Source organism: Salmo salar, chromosome ssa21 (assembly GCF_905237065.1).
Source record: "Salmo salar chromosome ssa21, Ssal_v3.1, whole genome shotgun sequence".
Taxonomy (NCBI): Eukaryota; Metazoa; Chordata; class Actinopteri; order Salmoniformes; family Salmonidae; genus Salmo; species Salmo salar.
The window spans coordinates 45,140,186-45,159,478 of NC_059462.1; the positions used below are offsets into that span (position 1 = coordinate 45,140,186).

Genomic DNA, 19,293 nt, shown 5'->3' on the forward strand with positions numbered 1-19,293 from the left:
ACCCTCCCAAACTGACTGACTGGGTAATAGATATTATATGTCAACTGAAATGGTACCCTCCCTGGCTGACTGACTGACTGGCTGACAGACTGGGTAATAGATATTATATGTCAACTGAAATGGTACCCTCCCTGACTGTCTGACTGGCTGACTGACTTGGTAATAGATATTATATGGCAACTGAAATGGTACCCTCCCTGACTGTCTGACTGGCTGGCTAACTGGGTAATAGATATTATATGGCAACTGAAATGGTACCCTCCCTGACTGACTGACTGGCTGACTGACTGGGTAATAGATATTATATGTCAACTGAAATGGTACCCTCCCTATCTGACTGACTGACTGATTGACTTACTGACTGACTGACTGTCTGACTGACTGACTGGGTAATAGATATTATATGTCAACTGAAATTGTACCCTCCCTGACTGACTGGCTGACTGACTGACTGACTGGGTAATAGATATTATGTGTCAACTGAAATGGTACCTTCCCTGACTGACTGGCTGACTGACTGGGTAATAGATATTATATGGCAACTGAAATGGTACCCTCCCTAACTGACTGACTGACTGACTGGGTAATAGATATTATATGTCAACTGAAATGGTACCCTCCCTGACTGACTGACTGGCTGGCTGACTGGGTAATAGATATTATATGTCAACTGAAATGGTACCCTCCCTGACTGACTGGGTAATAGATATTATATGTCAACTGAAATGGTACCCTCCCTGACTGACTGGGTAATTGATATTATATGTCAACTGAAATGGTACCCTGACTGACTGACTGGCTGGCTGGCTGACTGACTGACTGGGTAATAGATATTATATGTCAACTGAAATGGTACCCTCCCTGGCTGACTGACTGACTGACTGGCTGACAAACTGGGTAATAGATAATATATGTCAACTGAAATGGTACCCTCCCTCACTGACTGACTGCCTGACTGACTGGGTAATAGATATTATATGTCAACTGAAATGGTACCCTCCCTGACTGACTGACTGGCTGACTGACTGGGTAATAGATATTATATGTCAACTGAAATGGTACCCTCCCTATCTGACTGACTGACTGACTGACTGGGTAATAGATATTATATTGCAACTGAAATGGTACTCTCCCTAACTGACTGACTGGGTAATAGATATTATATGTCAACTGAAATGGTACCCTCCCTAACTGACTGACTGGGTAATATATATTATATGTCAACTGAAATGGTACCCTCCCTGACTGACTGGCTGACTGACTGGGTAATAGATATTATATGTCAACTGAAATGGTACCCTCCCTGACTGACTGACTGGCTGACTGACTGGGTAATAGATATTATATGGCAACTGAAATGGTACCCTCCCTGACTGACTGGGTAATAGATATTATATGTCAACTGAAATGGTACCCTCCCTGACTGACTGACTGGCTGACTGACTGGGTAATAGATATTATATGGCAACTGAAATGGTACCCTCCCTGACTGACTGGGTAATAGATATTATATGTCAACTGAAATGGTACCCTCCCTGACTGACTGGCTGACTGGGTAATAGATATTATATGTCAACTGAAATGCTACCCTCCCTGACTGACTGGGAAATAGATATTATATGTCAACTGAAATGGTACCCTCCCTGACTGACTGGGTAATTGATATTATATGTCAACTGAAATGGTACCCTGACTGACTGACTGGCTGGCTGGCTGACTGACTGACTGACTGACTGGGTAATAGATATTATATGTCAACTGAAATGGTACCCTCCCTAACTGACTGACTGGGTAATAGATATTATATGTCAACTGAAATGGTACCCTCCCTTGCTGACTGACTGACTGACTGGCTGACTGACTGGGTAATAGATATTATATGGCAACTGAAATGGTACCCTCCCTAACTGGCTGGCTGGCTGACTGACTGACTGGGTAATAGATATTATATGTCAACTGAAATGGTACCCTCCTTGACTGACTGGCTGACTGACTGGGTAATAGATATTATATGTCAACTGAAATGGTACCCTCCCTGACTGACTGGCTGACTGACTGGGTAATAGATATTATATGTCAACTGAAATGGTACCCTCCCTAACTGACTGACTGGGTAATAGATATTATATGTCAACTGAAATGGTACCCTCCCTGACTGACTCACTCGCTGACAGACTGGGTAATAGATATTATATGGCAACTGAAATGGTACCCTCCCTGACTGACTGACTGGCTGACTGACTGGGTAATAGATATTATATGGCAACTGAAATGGTACCCTCCCTGACTGACTGGCTGACTGACTGGGTAATATATATTATATGTCAACTGAAATGGTACCCTCCCTAACTGACTGACTGGGTAATAGATATTATATGTCAACTGAAATGGTACCCTCCCTAACTGACTGACTGGGTAATATATATTATATGTCAACTGAAATGGTACCCTCCCTGACTGACTGGCTGACTGACTGGGTAATAGATATTATATGTCAACTGAAATGGTACCCTCCCTGACTGACTGACTGGCTGACTGACTGGGTAATAGATATTATATGGCAACTGAAATGGTACCCTCCCTGACTGACTGGGTAATAGATATTATATGTCAACTGAAATGGTACCCTCCCTGACTGACTGACTGGCTGACTGACTGGGTAATAGATATTATATGGCAACTGAAATGGTACCCTCCCTGACTGACTGGGTAATAGATATTATATGTCAACTGAAATGGTACCCTCCCTGACTGACTGGCTGACTGGGTAATAGATATTATATGTCAACTGAAATGCTACCCTCCCTGACTGACTGGGAAATAGATATTATATGTCAACTGAAATGGTACCCTCCCTGACTGACTGGGTAATTGATATTATATGTCAACTGAAATGGTACCCTGACTGACTGACTGGCTGGCTGGCTGACTGACTGACTGACTGACTGACTGGGTAATAGATATTATATGTCAACTGAAATGGTACCCTCCCTAACTGACTGACTGGGTAATAGATATTATATGTCAACTGAAATGGTACCCTCCCTTGCTGACTGACTGACTGACTGGCTGACTGACTGGGTAATAGATATTATATGGCAACTGAAATGGTACCCTCCCTAACTGGCTGACTGGCTGATTGACTGACTGGGTAATAGATATTATATGTCAACTGAAATGGTACCCTCCTTGACTGACTGGCTGACTGACTGGGTAATAGATATTATATGTCAACTGAAATGGTACCCTCCCTGACTGACTGGCTGACTGACTGGGTAATAGATATTATATGTCAACTGAAATGGTACCCTCCCTAACTGACTGACTGGGTAATAGATATTATATGTCAACTGAAATGGTACCCTCCCTGACTGACTCACTCGCTGACAGACTGGGTAATAGATATTATATGGCAACTGAAATGGTACCCTCCCTGACTGACTGACTGGCTGACTGACTGGGTAATAGATATTATATGGCAACTGAAATGGTACCCTCCCTGACTGACTGGCTGACTGACTGGGTAATATATATTATATGTCAACTGAAATGGTACCCTCCCTAACTGACTGACTGGGTAATAGATATTATATGTCAACTGAAATGGTACCCTCCCTAACTGACTGACTGGGTAATATATATTATATGTCAACTGAAATGGTACCCTCCCTGACTGACTGGCTGACTGACTGGGTAATAGATATTATATGTCAACTGAAATTGTACCCTCCCTGACTGACTGAGTGGCTGACTGACTGACTGACTGGGTAATAGATATTATATGTCAACTGAAATGGTACCCTCCCTCACTGACTGACTGCCTGACTGACTGGGTAATAGATATTATATGTCAACTGAAATGGTACCCTCCCTGACTGACTGACTGGCTGACTGACTGGGTAATAGATATTATATGTCAACTGAAATGGTACCCTCCCTATCTGACTGACTGACTGACTGACTGACTGGGTAATAGATATTATATGGCAACTGAAATGGTACCCTCCCTAACTGACTGACTGGGTAATAGATATTATATGTCAACTGAAATGGTACCCTCCCTAACTGACTGACTGGGTAATATATATTATATGTCAACTGAAATGGTACCCTCCCTGACTGACTGGCTGACTGACTGGGTAATAGATATTATATGTCAACTGAAATGGTACCCTCCCTGACTGACTGACTGACTGGGTAATAGATGTTATATGTCAACTGAAATGGCACCCTCCCTAACTGACTGACTGGGTAATAGATATTATATGTCAACTGAAATGGTACCCTCACTGGCTGACTGACTGACTGACTGGCTGACAGACTGGGTAATAGATATTATATGTCAACTGAAATGGTACCCTCCCTGACTGACTGACTGGCTGACTGACTGGGTAATAGATATTATATGTCAACTGAAATGGTACCCTCCCTGACTGACTGACTGGGTAATAGATATTATATGTCAACTGAAATGGTACCCTCCCTGACTGACTGACTGGGTAATAGATATTATATGTCAACTGAAATTGTACCCTCCCTGACTGACTGACTGACTGACTGACTGACTGACTGACTGACTGACTGGGTAATAGATATTATATGGCAACTGAAATGGTACCCTCCCTAACTGACTGGCTGGGTAATAGATATTATATGGCAACTGAAATGGTACCCTCCCTGACTGACTGGCTGACTGACTGGGTAATAGATATTATATGGCAACTGAAATGGTACCCTCCCTAACTGGCTGACTGACTGGGTAATAGATATTATATGGCAACTGAAATGGTACCCTCCCTGACTGACTGGCTGGCTGACTGGGTAATAGATATTATATGGCAACTGAAATGGTACCCTCCCTGACTGACTGGCTGACTGACTGGGTAATATATATTATATGTCAACTGAAATGGTACCCTCCCTGACTGGCTGACTGACTGACTGGGTAATAGATATTATATGTCAACTGAAATGGTACCCTCCCTGACTGACTAACTGGCTGACTGACTGGGTAATAGATATTATATGTCAACTGAAATTGTACCCTCCCTGACTGACTGACTGGCTGACTGACTGGGTAATAGATATTATATGGCAACTGAAATGGTACCCTCCCTGACTGACTGGCTGACAGACTGGGTAATAGATATTATATGTCAACTGAAATGGTACCCTCCCTAACTGACTGGCTGACTGACTGGCTGGCTAACTGACTGACTGGGTAATAGATATTATATGGCAACTGAAATGGTACCCTCCCTAACTGACTGACTGGGTAATAGATATTATATGTCAACTGAAATGCTACCCTCCCTGACTGACTGACTGGCTGACTGACTGGGTAATAGATATTATATGTCAACTGAAATGGTACCCTCCCTGACTGACTGACTGGCTGACTGACTGGGTAATAGATATTATATGGCAACTGAAATGGTACCCTCCCTGACTGACTGGCTGACAGACTGGGTAATAGATATTATATGTCAACTGACATGGTACCCTCCCTAACTGACTGGCTGACTGACTGGCTGGCTAACTGACTGACTGACTGGGTAATAGATATTATATGGCAACTGAAATGGTACCCTCCCTAACTGACTGACTGGGTAATAGATATTATATGTCAACTGAAATGCTACCCTCCCTGACTGACTGACTGACTGACTGACTGACTGACTGACTGACTGACTGACTGACTGGGTAAAATATATTATATGGCAACTGAAATGGTACCCTCCCTGACTGACTGACTGACTGACTGACTGACTGGGTAAAAGATATTATATGTCAACTGAAATGGTACCCTCCCTAACTGACTGACTGGCTGACAGACTGGGTAAAAGATATTATATGTCAACTGAAATGGTACCCTCCCTAACTGACTGACTGGGTAATAGATATTATATGGCAACTGAAATGGTACCCTCCCTAACTGACTGACTGGCTTACTGACTGGGTAATAGATATTATATGGCAATTGAAATGGTACCCTCCCTTACTGACTGACTGACTGGCTGACTGACTGGGTAATATATATTATTTGGCAATTGAAATGGTACCCTCCCTGACTGGCTGACTGACTGGGTAATAGATATTATATGTCAACTGAAATGGTACCCTCCCTAACTGGCTGACTGACTGACTGGGTAATAGATATTATATGTCAACTGAAATGGTACCCTCCCTGGCTGACTGACTGGCTGACTGACTGACTGGCTGACAGACTGGGTAATAGATATTATATGTCAACTGAAATGGTAACGTCCCGAACTGACTGACAGACTGGGTATTAGATATTATATGGCAACTGAAATGGTACCCTCCCTAACTGACTCACTGGGTAATACATATTATATGGCAACTGAAATGGTACCCTCCATAACTGACTGACTGGCTGACTGACTGGGTAATAGATATTTTATGTCAACTGAAATGGTACCCTCCCTAACTGACTGACTGGCTGACTGGCTAATAGATATTATATGGCAATTGAAATGGTACCCTCCCTGACTGACTGACTGGCTGACTGAGTGGGTAATAGATATTATATGTCAACTGAAATGGTACCCTCCCTGACTGACTGGCTGACAGGGTAATAGATATTATATGTCAACTGAAATGGTACCTTTCCTGACTGACTGACTGACTGACTAGGTAATAGATATTATATGTCAACTGAAATGGTACCCTCCCTAACTGACTGACTGGGTAATAGATATTATATGGCAACTGAAATGGTACCCTCCCTGGCTGACTGACTGGGTAATAGATATTATATGGCAACTGAAATGGTACCCTCCCTAACTGACTGGCTGGCTGACTGACTGGCTGGCTGACTGGGTAATAGATATTAAATGGCAACTGAAATGGTACCCTCCCTGGCTGACTGACTGACTGACTGACTGGCTGACTGACTGGGTAATAGATATTAAATGGCAACTGAAATGGTACCCTCCCTAACTGACTGACTGGCTGGCTGACTGACTGGTAATAGATATTATGTGTCAACTGAAATGGTACCCTCCCTAACTGACTGACTGACTGACTGGCTGACTGACTGGCTGACTGACTGACTGACTGACTGGGTAATAGATATTATATGTCAACTGAAATGGTACCCTCCCTGGCTGACTGACTGACTGGCTGACAGACTGGGTAATAGATATTATATGTCAACTGAAATGGTACCCTCCCTAACTGGCTGGCTGACTGACTGGGTAATAGATATTATATGTCAACTGAAATGGTACTCTCCCTGACTGACTGACTGACTGGGTAATAGATGTTATATGTCAACTGAAATGGCACCCTCCCTAACTGACTGACTGGGTAATAGATATTATATGTCAACTGAAATGGTACCCTCACTGACTGGCTGACTGACTGACTGACTGGCTGACAGACTGGGTAAGACATATTATATGTCAACTGAAATGGTACCCTCCCTGACTGACTGGCTGACTGGGTAATAGATATTATATGTCAACTGAAATGGTACCCTCCCTGACTGACTGAATGACTGACTAGGTAATAGATATTATATGTCAACTGAAATGGTACCCTCCCTAACTGACTGACTGGGTAATAGATATTATATGGCAACTGAAATGGTACCCTCCCTGGCTGACTGACTGGCTGGCTGACTGGGTAATAGATATTATATGTCAACTGAAATGGTACCCTCCCTAACTGACTGACTGACTGGCTGGCTGACTGACTGGCTGGCTGACTGACTGACTGGCTGGCTGACTGGTAATAGATATTATATGTCAACTGAAATGGTACCCTCCCAAACTGACTGACTGGGTAATAGATATTATATGTCAACTGAAATGGTACCCTCCCTGGCTGACTGACTGACTGGCTGACAGACTGGGTAATAGATATTATATGTCAACTGAAATGGTACCCTCCCTGACTGTCTGACTGGCTGACTGACTTGGTAATAGATATTATATGGCAACTGAAATGGTACCCTCCCTGACTGTCTGACTGGCTGGCTAACTGGGTAATAGATATTAAATGGCAACTGAAATGGTACCCTCCCTAACTGGCTGGCTGGCTGACTGACTGACTGACTGACTGACTGACTACTGACTGACTGACTGGGTAATAGATATTATATGTCAACTGAAATGGTACCCTCCCTAACTGACTGACTGACTGGCTGGCTGCACTGCTGGCTGACTGACTGACTGGCTGGCTGACTGGTAATAGATATTATATGTCAACTGAAATGGTACCCTCCCAAACTGACTGACTGGGTAATAGATATTATATGTCAACTGAAATGGTACCCTCCCTGGCTGACTGACTGACTGGCTGACAGACTGGGTAATAGATATTATATGTCAACTGAAATGGTACCCTCCCTGACTGTCTGACTGGCTGACTGACTTGGTAATAGATATTATATGGCAACTGAAATGGTACCCTCCCTGACTGTCTGACTGGCTGGCTAACTGGGTAATAGATATTATATGGCAACTGAAATGGTACCCTCCCTGACTGACTGGCTGACTGACTGGGTAATAGATATTATATGTCAACTGAAATGGTACCTTCCCTGACTGACTGGCTGACTGACTGGGTAATAGATATTATATGGCAACTGAAATGGTACCCTCCCTAACTGACTGACTGACTGACTGGGTAATAGATATTATATGTCAACTGAAATGGTACCCTCCCTGACTGACTGACTGGCTGGCTGACTGGGTAATAGATATTATATGTCAACTGAAATGGTACCCTCCCTGACTGACTGGGTAATAGATATTATATGTCAACTGAAATGGTACCCTCCCTGACTGACTGGGTAATTGATATTATATGTCAACTGAAATGGTACCCTGACTGACTGGCTGGCTGGCTGACTGACTGACTGACTGGGTAATAGATATTATATGTCAACTGAAATGGTACCCTCCCTGGCTGACTGACTGACTGACTGGCTGACAGACTGGGTAATAGATATTATATGTCAACTGAAATGGTACCCTCCCTGACTGACTGGCTGACTGACTGGGTAATAGATATTATATGTCAACTGAAATGGTACCCTCCCTGACTGACTGACTGGCTGACTGACTGGGTAATAGATATTATATGTCAACTGAAATGGTACCCTCCCTCGACTGACTGACTGACTGACTGACTGGGTAATAGATATTATATGTCAACTGAAATGGTACCCTCCCTAACTGACTGACTGGGTAATAGATATTATATGTCAACTGAAATGGTACCCTCCCTAACTGACTGCTACTGGGTAATATATATTATATGTCAACTGAAATGGTACCCTCCCTGACTGACTGGCTGACTGACTGGGTAATAGATATTATATGTCAACTGAAATGGTACCCTCCCTGACTGACTGACTGGCTGACTGACTGGGTAATAGATATTATATGGCAACTGAAATGGTACCCTCCCTGACTGACTGGGTAATAGATATTATATGTCAACTGAAATGGTACCCTCCCTGACTGACTGACTGGCTGACTGACTGGGTAATAGATATTATATGGCAACTGAAATGGTACCCTCCCGTGACTGACTGACTGGGTAATATATATTATATGTCAACTGAAATGGTACCCTCCCTGACTGACTGGCTGACTGGGTAATAGATATTATATGTCAACTGAAATGGTACCCTCCTGCTGACTGACTGGGAAATAGATATTATATGTCAACTGAAATGGTACCCTCCCTGACTGACTGGGTAATTGATATTATATGTCAACTGAAATGGTAACATCCCTGGCTGACTGGCTGGCTGCCTGACTGACTGACTGGGTAATATATATTACATGTAAACTGAAATGGTACCCTGACTGGCTGTCTGACTGACTGGGTAATATATATTATATGTCAACTGAAATGGTACCCTCCCTAACTGACTGACTGGGTAATAGATATTATATGGCAACTGAAATGGTACCCTCCCTAACTGACTGGCTGGCTGACTGGGTAATAGATATTAAATGGCAACTGAAATGATACCCTCCCTAACTGACTGACTGGCTGGCTGACTGACTGGTAATAGATATTATGTGTCAACTGAAATGGTACCCTCCCTGACTGACTGGCTGACTGACTGACTGGCTGACTGACTGGGTAATAGATTTTATGTGTCAACTGAAATGGTACCCTCCCTGACTGACTGGCTGACTGACTGGGTAATATATATTATATGGCAACTGAAATGGTACCCTCCCTAACTGACTGACTGACTGACTGGGTAATAGATATTATATGTCAACTGAAATGGTACCCTCCCTGACTGACTGACTGACTGGCTGACAGACTGGGTAATAGATATTATATGTCAACTGAAATGGTACCCTCCCTGACTGACTGACTGGGTAATAGATATTATATGGCAACTGAAATGGTACCCTCCCTAACTGACTGACTGACTGGGTAATAGATATTATATGTCAACTGAAATGGTACCCTCCCTGACTGACTGGGTAATAGATATTATATGTCAACTGAAATGGTACCCTCCCTGACTGACTGGGTAATAGATATTATATGTCAACTGAAATGGTACCCTCCCTGACTGACTGGCTGACTGGGTAATAGATATTATATGTCAACTGAAATGGTACCCTCCCTGACTGACTGGGTAATTGATATTATATGTCAACTGAAATGGTACACTGGCTGACTGACTGACTGACTGACTGACTGGGTAATAGATATTATATGTCAACTGAAATGGTACCCTCCCTAACTGACTGACTGGGTAATAGATATTATATGTCACCTGAAATGGTACCCTCCCTGGCTGACTGACTGGCTGACTGGCTGACAGACTGGGTAATAGATATTATATGTCAACTGAAATGGTACCCTCCCTGACTGACTGACTGGGTAATAGATATTATATGGCAACTGAAATGGTACCCTCCCTGACTGACTGGGTAATTGATATTATATGTCAACTGAAATGGTACCCTCCCTGGCTGACTGCCTGGCTGCCTGACTGACTGACTGGGTAATAGATATTATATGTCAACTGAAATGGTACCCTCCCTGACTGACTGGGTAATAGATATTATATGTCAACTGAAATGGTACCCTCCCTGACTGACTGGGTAATAGATATTATATGTCAACTGAAATGGTACCCTCCCTGACTGACTGGCTGACTGGGTAATAGATATTATATGTCAACTGAAATGGTACCCTCCCTGACTGACTGGGTAATTGATATTATATGTCAACTGAAATGGTACACTGGCTGACTGACTGACTGACTGACTGACTGACTGGGTAATAGATATTATATGTCAACTGAAATGGTACCCTCCCTGACTGACTGGCTGACTGGGTAATAGATATTATATGTCAACTGAAATGGTACCCTCCCTAACTGACTGACTGGGTAATAGATATTATATGTCACCTGAAATGGTACCCTCCCTGGCTGACTGACTGGCTGACTGGCTGACAGACTGGGTAATATATATTATATGTCAACTGAAATGGTACCCTCCCTAACTGGCTGACTGACTGGCTGACTGACTGACTGACTGGGTAATAGATATTATATGTCAACTGAAATGGTACCCTCCCTGACTGACTAGCTGACTGACTGGGTAATAGATATTATATGTCAACTGAAATGGTACCCTCCCTGACTGACTTGCTGACTGACTGGGTAATAGATATTATATGTCAACTGAAATGGTACCCTCCCTGACTGACTGACTGGCTGACTGACTGGGTAATAGTTATTATATGGCAACTGAAATGGTACCCTCCCTGACTGACTGACTGGCTGACTGACTGGGTAATAGATATTATATGTCAACTGAAATGCTACCCTCCCTGACTGACTGGCTGACTGACTGGGTAATAGATATTATATGGCAACTGAAATGGTACCCTCCCTGACTGACTGGCTGACTGACTGGGTAATAGATATTATATGGCAACTGAAATGGTACCCTCCCTGACTGACTGACTGGCTGACTGACTGGGTAATAGATATTATATGTCAACTGAAATGGTACCCTCCCTAACTGACTGACTGGCTGACTGACTGGGTAATAGATATTATATCTCAACTGAAATGGTACCCACCCTGACTGACTGACTGGCTGACTGACTGGGTAATAGATATTATATGGCAACTGAAATGGTACCCTCCCTAACTGACTGACTGGCTGGCTGACTGACTGGGTAATAGATTTTATATGTCAACTGAAATGGTACCCTCCCTAACTGACTGGCTGACTGACTGACTGACTGACTGGGTAATAGATATTATATGTCAACTGAAATGGTACCCTCCCTAACTGACTGACTGGATCATAGATATTATATGGCAACTGAAATGGTACCCTCCCTAACTGACTGACTGGGTAATAGATATTATATGGCAACTGAAATGGTACCCTCCTTGACTGACTGACTGGCTGACTGACTGGGTAATAGATATTATATGTCAACTGAAATGGTACCCTCCCTAACTGGCTGACTGACTGGGTAATAGATATTATATGGCAACTGAAATGATACCCTCCCTGGCTGACTGACTGGCTGACTGACTGGATAATAGATATTATATGTCAACTGAAATGGTACCCTCCCTGACTGACTGACTGGCTGACTGACTGGGTAATAGATATTATATGGCAACTGAAATGGTACCCTCCCTAACTGACTGACTGACTGGCTGACTGACTGGTAATAGATATTATATGTCAACTGAAATGGTACCCTCCCTGACTGACTGACTGGCTGACTGACTGGGTAATAGATATTATATGGCAACTGAAATGGTACCCTCCCTAACTGACTGACTGACTGGCTGACTGACTGACTGGGTAATATATTTTATATGTCAACTGAAATGGTACCCTCCCTAACTGACTGGCTGGCTGACTGACTGGCTGGCTGACTGGGTAATAGATATTATATGTCAACTGAAATGGTACCCTCCCTAACTGACTGGCTGGCTGACTAACTGACTGGCTGGCTGGCTGACTGACTGGTAATAGATATTATATGTCAACTGAAATGGTACCCTCCCTAACTGACTGACTGGCTGGCTGACTGACTGACTGGCTGGTTGACTGACTGGTAATAGATATTATATGGCAACTGATATTCAGTGGTTCTTATTTCAAGGATCCCAAATAAAGCAAAAAGTCAATAGATAATTATCAGGTATTTACTTTCCACTATATAGTCTCTAAATGAACACCAGGTCAATATCTGGTTGTAAAGTAAACCACAATAACGATGAATCTTCCCTTCCCGTCAGAGCCCCATGTTTAATAGCCTATATTCAGGCCTAATCTTTACTATAATGGTAAGGGTGAAGCACTGATCTGATCCAGGGCCAGTTTACCTCTCTCCCCTGTGTGGTCTGACCTTGTGTGCTCTCTGTGTGACCTCACAGTGACCTGGACCCACTCCAGGCCCCTCATTGGTCAGTCCGAGTCAGGAGCACAGACAACCCCATGTCCTTGCTCGGTATGTTAGACCCCCTCAACAGAAATACTGATCTTATATTATAGAAATCCTATAGAATATTATGAATGTCCATGTAACGTGGTTTAAAATGCTCCCTCATCCATCAGATGTATGTAAAAGGAGTTCCAAAGGCTTACTCAGATGTTGACTTACTCTATGTCAAATTTGATGGACAAAAAAGCTTTTTGAATTTGAACAAAACGTGAACTTCTGGTTGTCACTTGTTACCACAGCCACAAAGTCAAAATTGGCTATATCTTAAAAATGTATGAAAGTAAAAATGTCTGCATAGTGCATCTTTAAGGTTAGGGTTAGGCATACGGTTAGCAGTTTGGTTAAGGTTTAGGTTAGGAGTAGGTTTAAAATCACATTTAAGAAGATAAATTGTAGAAATAAGCAGGTTTTATGACTTTGTGGCTATGGTAACTAGTGATGATGTAATCTTCTCCATCGCAGGTGACTTCATGACAGAGTTCTTTAAGCTGTGCTCCAGGAAGGAGTCAACAGAGGAGATTCTGGGAAGAGGTCCATTTGAGGAGGAAGGCAAAGGTAATGTGTTCTTTGTCTACTGGGGTGTATCTCAATAGTTTAACATCTCTTTCTTTAATTTTCCAATATCACATGTTATTAGTCACATGCGCCGAATTCAACAGGTGTAGTGATGATGACCTTACAGTGAAATGCTTACTTACAAGCCCCAAACCAACAATGCAGTTTAAAAAATAAAATATGAATAAGAAATAAAAGTAACAAGTAATTAAAGAGCAGCAGTAAAATAACAATAGTGAGACTATATACAGGGGGTACCGGTACAGAGTCAATGTGCGAGGGCACCGCTAGTCGAGGTAATTGAGGTAATATGTACATGTAGGTAGCGTTATTAAAGTGACTATGCATAGATGATAACAACAGAGAGTAGCAGTGGTGTAAAAGGGTGGGAGGGGCGGGGCAATGCAAATAGTCTGGGTAGCCATTTGATTAGATGTTCTGGAGTCTTATGGCTTGGGGGTAGAAGCAGTTTAGAAACCTCTTGGACCTAGACTTGGCACTCCGGTACTGCTTGCCGTGCGGTAGCAGAGAGAACAGTCTATGACTAGGGTGGCTAGAGACTTTGACAATTTGTAGGGCTTTCCTTTGACACTGCCTGGTATAGAGGTCCTGGATTGCAGGAAGCTTGGCCCCAGTGATGTACTGGGCCGTATGCACTACCCTCTGTAGTGCCTTGAGGTCGGAGGCCGAGCAGTTGCCATACCAGGCAGTGATGCAACCAGTCAGGATGCTCTCGATGGTGCAGCTGTAGAACATTTTGAGGATCTGAGGACCCATGCCAAATATTTTCAGTCTCCTGAGGGGGAATAGGTTTGTCGTGCCCTCTTCACGACTGTCTTGGTGTGCTTGGACCATTCTAGTTTGCTGGTTGATGTGGACACCAATATGGTGTATTCTCTAGGGGGATTTGTGCAGACGTCAGTGCAGATGATGGGAAGTAGAAGCCACTATGGACTCTTTGCTTGTTGATTGCATGTGAAGGGAGAATTACGCTCTCTTCTCAGTCAGAGCCCACCCTCACACGCTCCCTGTGAATGGCTTCTCTGTCCCTCCCCCCTCCACTCTGTCCCTCCCCCCTCCACTCTGTCCCTCCCCCCTCCACTCTCTCCTCATTAGACGACATCAGCCGTTCCCTGTCTAAGCTGACGGAGCCCACAGCCGTGCCCTGTCTAAGCTGACGGAGCCCACAGCCGTGCCCTGTCTAAGCTGACGGAGCCCACAGCCGTGCCCTGTCTAAGCTGACGGAGCCCACAGCCGTGCCCTGTCTAAGCTGACGGAGCCCACAGCCGTGCCCTGTCTAAGCTGACGGAGCCCACAGCCGTGCCCTGTCTAAGCTGACGGAGCCCACAGCCGTGCCCTGTCTAAGCTGACGGAGCCCACAGCCGTGCCCTGTCTAAGCTGACGGAGCCCACAGCCGTGCCCATCCCCAAGCTGTCTGTCTCCAACATGGTGCACAGCGCCCGCAAACGCATCCGCCGCCACCGCCGCATTGACGAATCACCGCTCAGCAATGACGTGCTCAACTCCATACTGCTGGTGAGAGAGAGCAGGCATGACGACGGACACACTCTTACCTTCTAAAGGCATATGGTGATTTAGGCTGGCTGACATCATACTACACAAGAGGAGAGCAAGAGAGTCTTCAGCCAGGCTTCTCAGTTACCGGCCCTGCTGTGTGGAACAGCTTCTGATCAGCCGTGAAGCCATTGTTCAAGCAGTACCTTATTCCCTACATGCTCACACTGCCATTGGCCTAGCCCCCCCCCCCCGCGCACGTTTTGGTTTTTACCCTAGCACTACACAGCTGATTCAAATATCAACATCATCAAGCTGTGATGATTTAAATCAGCTATGTAGTGCCATGGGGGCAGGAAACCCTGGGCTAGAGGCTCAGGGGTAAGTCAGACAGTTGTTAAATAAAACATTCAAATCAGACACTCGGTTCGTAGCAGGATTGTTCCTTCAGAGATGTTTTGTGTCAAGGTAAGGAAATGGATGTTCCCATGTACGAGAGTATTTACGCTTATATTTGTGTGTGTATGGTGTCAGTATCTCTTCCCAGACGCAGCCATAGGTAAACCATCATCAGAGAACAGCGAGAGAAAGGCTGCTCAATCAAACACCGATGGGGAAACCAGAAGAGAAGGATTCTGACGACTGTAGGTCTGCTGTCCGTGCTTTACCACACGATCACTGTGTCAGACACACTGCACTCCAGGGCTGGGTTCAGTAGTTATGCCATTGGAGAAACATTTTGAAATACTTGAACTTGTCTGATAAAACTCAGAAATACAATTTCCAATTGTCAAGAAAATGTCAGAAAAAGTCTGATTGATTAGTGTCATTTTCTGCAATACTGTGTGATGATTGTACTCCCCCATCTCCCTCAGAGCCTGTACAACCAGCTGAAGTCTTCTAGTAACAGTCTGTGTCTGGTTAACTTCTACCATGGAGGCGTCCGGGCCGTGGCTCACCTCTGGCAGGAGTTTTTCCTGGAGATGAGATACCGTTGGGAGAACAACTACCTCGTCTATTGGTGAGAAGAACCAGATTTTAGCTAGATTGATTGATTGTTACACCTTCTGAGAACATGGTCCTATTCATTACGCAACACACAGAAGAAAATGGACTGAACTAGTCCAGTAAGAAACTATATATTTTCAGTTTTCCCTTTTGCTACGGTGTGCCCCAATGAATAAGACCCCAGATTATAACACCTTCGATTGCTACCTAATGGGACACAGTAACAAGCACAGCATCGATTGGGATCAAAGACATTTATATTCCTGTCAATTTAAGTTCATATGGATTTTGTCCATTTTAATAGACATCTACTCAGACATCCACCCAGTCAATTCCTGAAGGGGGACTGTAATAGAACAACATTGGATTGAACCTGAACTGGAATCCCATCAATAATGAGGTTTAGGATATACACTGTGACAGTATACTGAATCATCATCATCATCATCATCATCATCCTGCCTGTCTCCTCTGTTTCAGACTGGCCGGTGGTCCCCCAGACCTCCGCTGCTGTCTCCTCTGTTTCAGACTGGCCGGTGGTCCCCCAGACCTCCGCTGCTGTCTCCTCTGTTTCAGACTGGCCGGTGGTCCCCCAGACCTCCGCTGCTGTCTCCTCTGTTTCAGACTGGCCGGTGAGTCCCCAGACCTCCGCTGCTGTCTCCTCTGTTTCAGACTGGCCGGTGGTCCCCCAGACCTCCGCTGCTGTCTCCTCTGTTTCAGACTGGCCGGTGAGTCCCCCAGACCTCCGCTGCTGTCTCCTCTGTTTCAGACTGGCCGGTGAGTCCCCAGACCTCCGCTGCTGTCTCCTCTGTTTCAGACTGGCCGGTGGTCCCCCAGACCTCCGCTGCTGTCTCCTCTGTTTCAGACTGGCCGGTGGTCCCCCAGACCTCCGCTGCTGTCTCCTCTGTTTCAGACTGGCCGGTGGTCCCCCAGACCTCCGCTGCTGTCTCCTCTGTTTCAGACTGGCCGGTGAGTCCCCAGACCTCCGCTGCTGTCTCCTCTGTTTCAGACTGGCCGGTGGTCCCCCAGACCTCCGCTGCTGTCTCCTCTGTTTCAGACTGGCCGGTGAGTCCCCAGACCTCCGCTGCTGTCTCCTCTGTTTCAGACTGGCCGGTGGTCCCCCAGACCTCCGCTGCTGTCTCCTCTGTTTCAGACTGGCCGGTGAGTCCCCAGACCTCCGCTGCTGTCTCCTCTGTTTCAGACTGGCCGGTGGTCCCCCAGACCTCCGCTGCTGTCTCCTCTGTTTCAGACTGGCCGGTGGTCCCCCAGACCTCCGCTGCTGTCTCCTCTGTTTCAGACTGGCCGGTGAGTCCCCAGACCTCCGCTGCTGTCTCCTCTGTTTCAGACTGGCCGGTGGTCCCCAGACCTCCGCTGCTGTCTCCTCTGTTTCAGACTGGCCGGTGAGTCCCCCAGACCTCCGCTGCTGTCTCCTCTGTTTCAGACTGGCCGGTGGTCCCCCAGACCTCCGCTGCTGTCTCCTCTGTTTCAGACTGGCCGGTGGTCCCCAGACCTCCGCTGCTGTCTCCTCTGTTTCAGACTGGCCGGTGAGTCCCCAGACCTCCGCTGCTGTCTCCTCTGTTTCAGACTGGCCGGTGAGTCCCCAGACCTCCGCTGCTGTCTCCTCTGTTTCAGACTGGCCGGTGGTCCCCCAGACCTCCGCTGCTGTCTCCTCTGTTTCAGACTGGCCGGTGGTCCCCAGACCTCCGCTGCTGTCTCCTCTGTTTCAGACTGGCCGGTGAGTCCCCCAGACCTCCGCTGCTGTCTCCTCTGTTTCAGACTGGCCGGTGGTCCCCAGACCTCCGCTGCTGTCTCCTCTGTTTCAGACTGGCCGGTGGTCCCCAGACCTCCGCTGCTGTCTCCTCTGTTTCAGACTGGCCGGTGGTCCCCCAGACCTCCGCTGCTGTCTCCTCTGTTTCAGACTGGCCGGTGGTCCCCAGACCTCCGCTGCTGTCTCCTCTGTTTCAGACTGGCCGGTGAGTCCCCAGACCTCCGCTGCTGTCTCCTCTGTTTCAGACTGGCCGGTGGTCCCCCAGACCTCCGCTGCTGTCTCCTCTGTTTCAGACTGGCCGGTGGTCCCCCAGACCTCCGCTGCTGTCTCCTCTGTTTCAGACTGGCCGGTGAGTCCCCAGACCTCCGCTGCTGTCTCCTCCACCAGAAACTCCAGGTAACTAACCGATCATACATGTTTAATAGTCTGTAGTTTACTCTGTGAACAGCTTCAGTAATGAATGTAGTGAGGTCCATATGTGCACAGTTGGGTCCAGTCTATCAACTGTAGAGATACAGACCTCGCTATGAGTCTGTTTACTTAGTTCAAATAGGCTTTGTCAGAGATTTCCAGTTCCCTCTTGAAGGACTGCAACAACAGCAAAATACTCTGCAAAGTCTTTGATAAAGCCCAACACACCAACATGAACAATAGCTACATGAAAGCATTAATCCAGCACAAAAGAAATCTGAATGCCGAAATTAATTGTTTAGGAAGAATGGATTAATATGGATTAATATGATGATAGCAGAAGCTACCTGTACAGTCGTGGCCAAAAGTTTTGAGAATGACACAAATATACATTTTCATAAAGTCTACTGTCTCAGTTTGTATGATGGCAATTTGCATATACTCCAGAATGTTATGAAGAGTGATCAGATGAATTGCAATTAATTGCAAAGTCCCTCTTTGCCATGCAAATGAACTGAATCCCCAAAAACATTTCCACT

General features: G+C 45.4%; 1 protein-coding gene across 1 annotated transcript in view; it reads left to right on the forward strand.

Moving 5' to 3' along the window:
• LOC106582383 (rab3 GTPase-activating protein catalytic subunit) overlaps positions 1–19,293 on the forward strand; it is a 144,698-nt gene that overhangs the window by 62,356 nt on the left and 63,049 nt on the right. Inside the window, 6 exon segments of the mRNA XM_045704398.1 lie at positions 13,430–13,503; positions 13,960–14,052; positions 15,419–15,588; positions 16,102–16,215; positions 16,443–16,588; positions 18,685–18,739. Coding sequence (XP_045560354.1) covers positions 13,430–13,503; positions 13,960–14,052; positions 15,419–15,588; positions 16,102–16,215; positions 16,443–16,588; positions 18,685–18,739 — 652 coding nt within the window.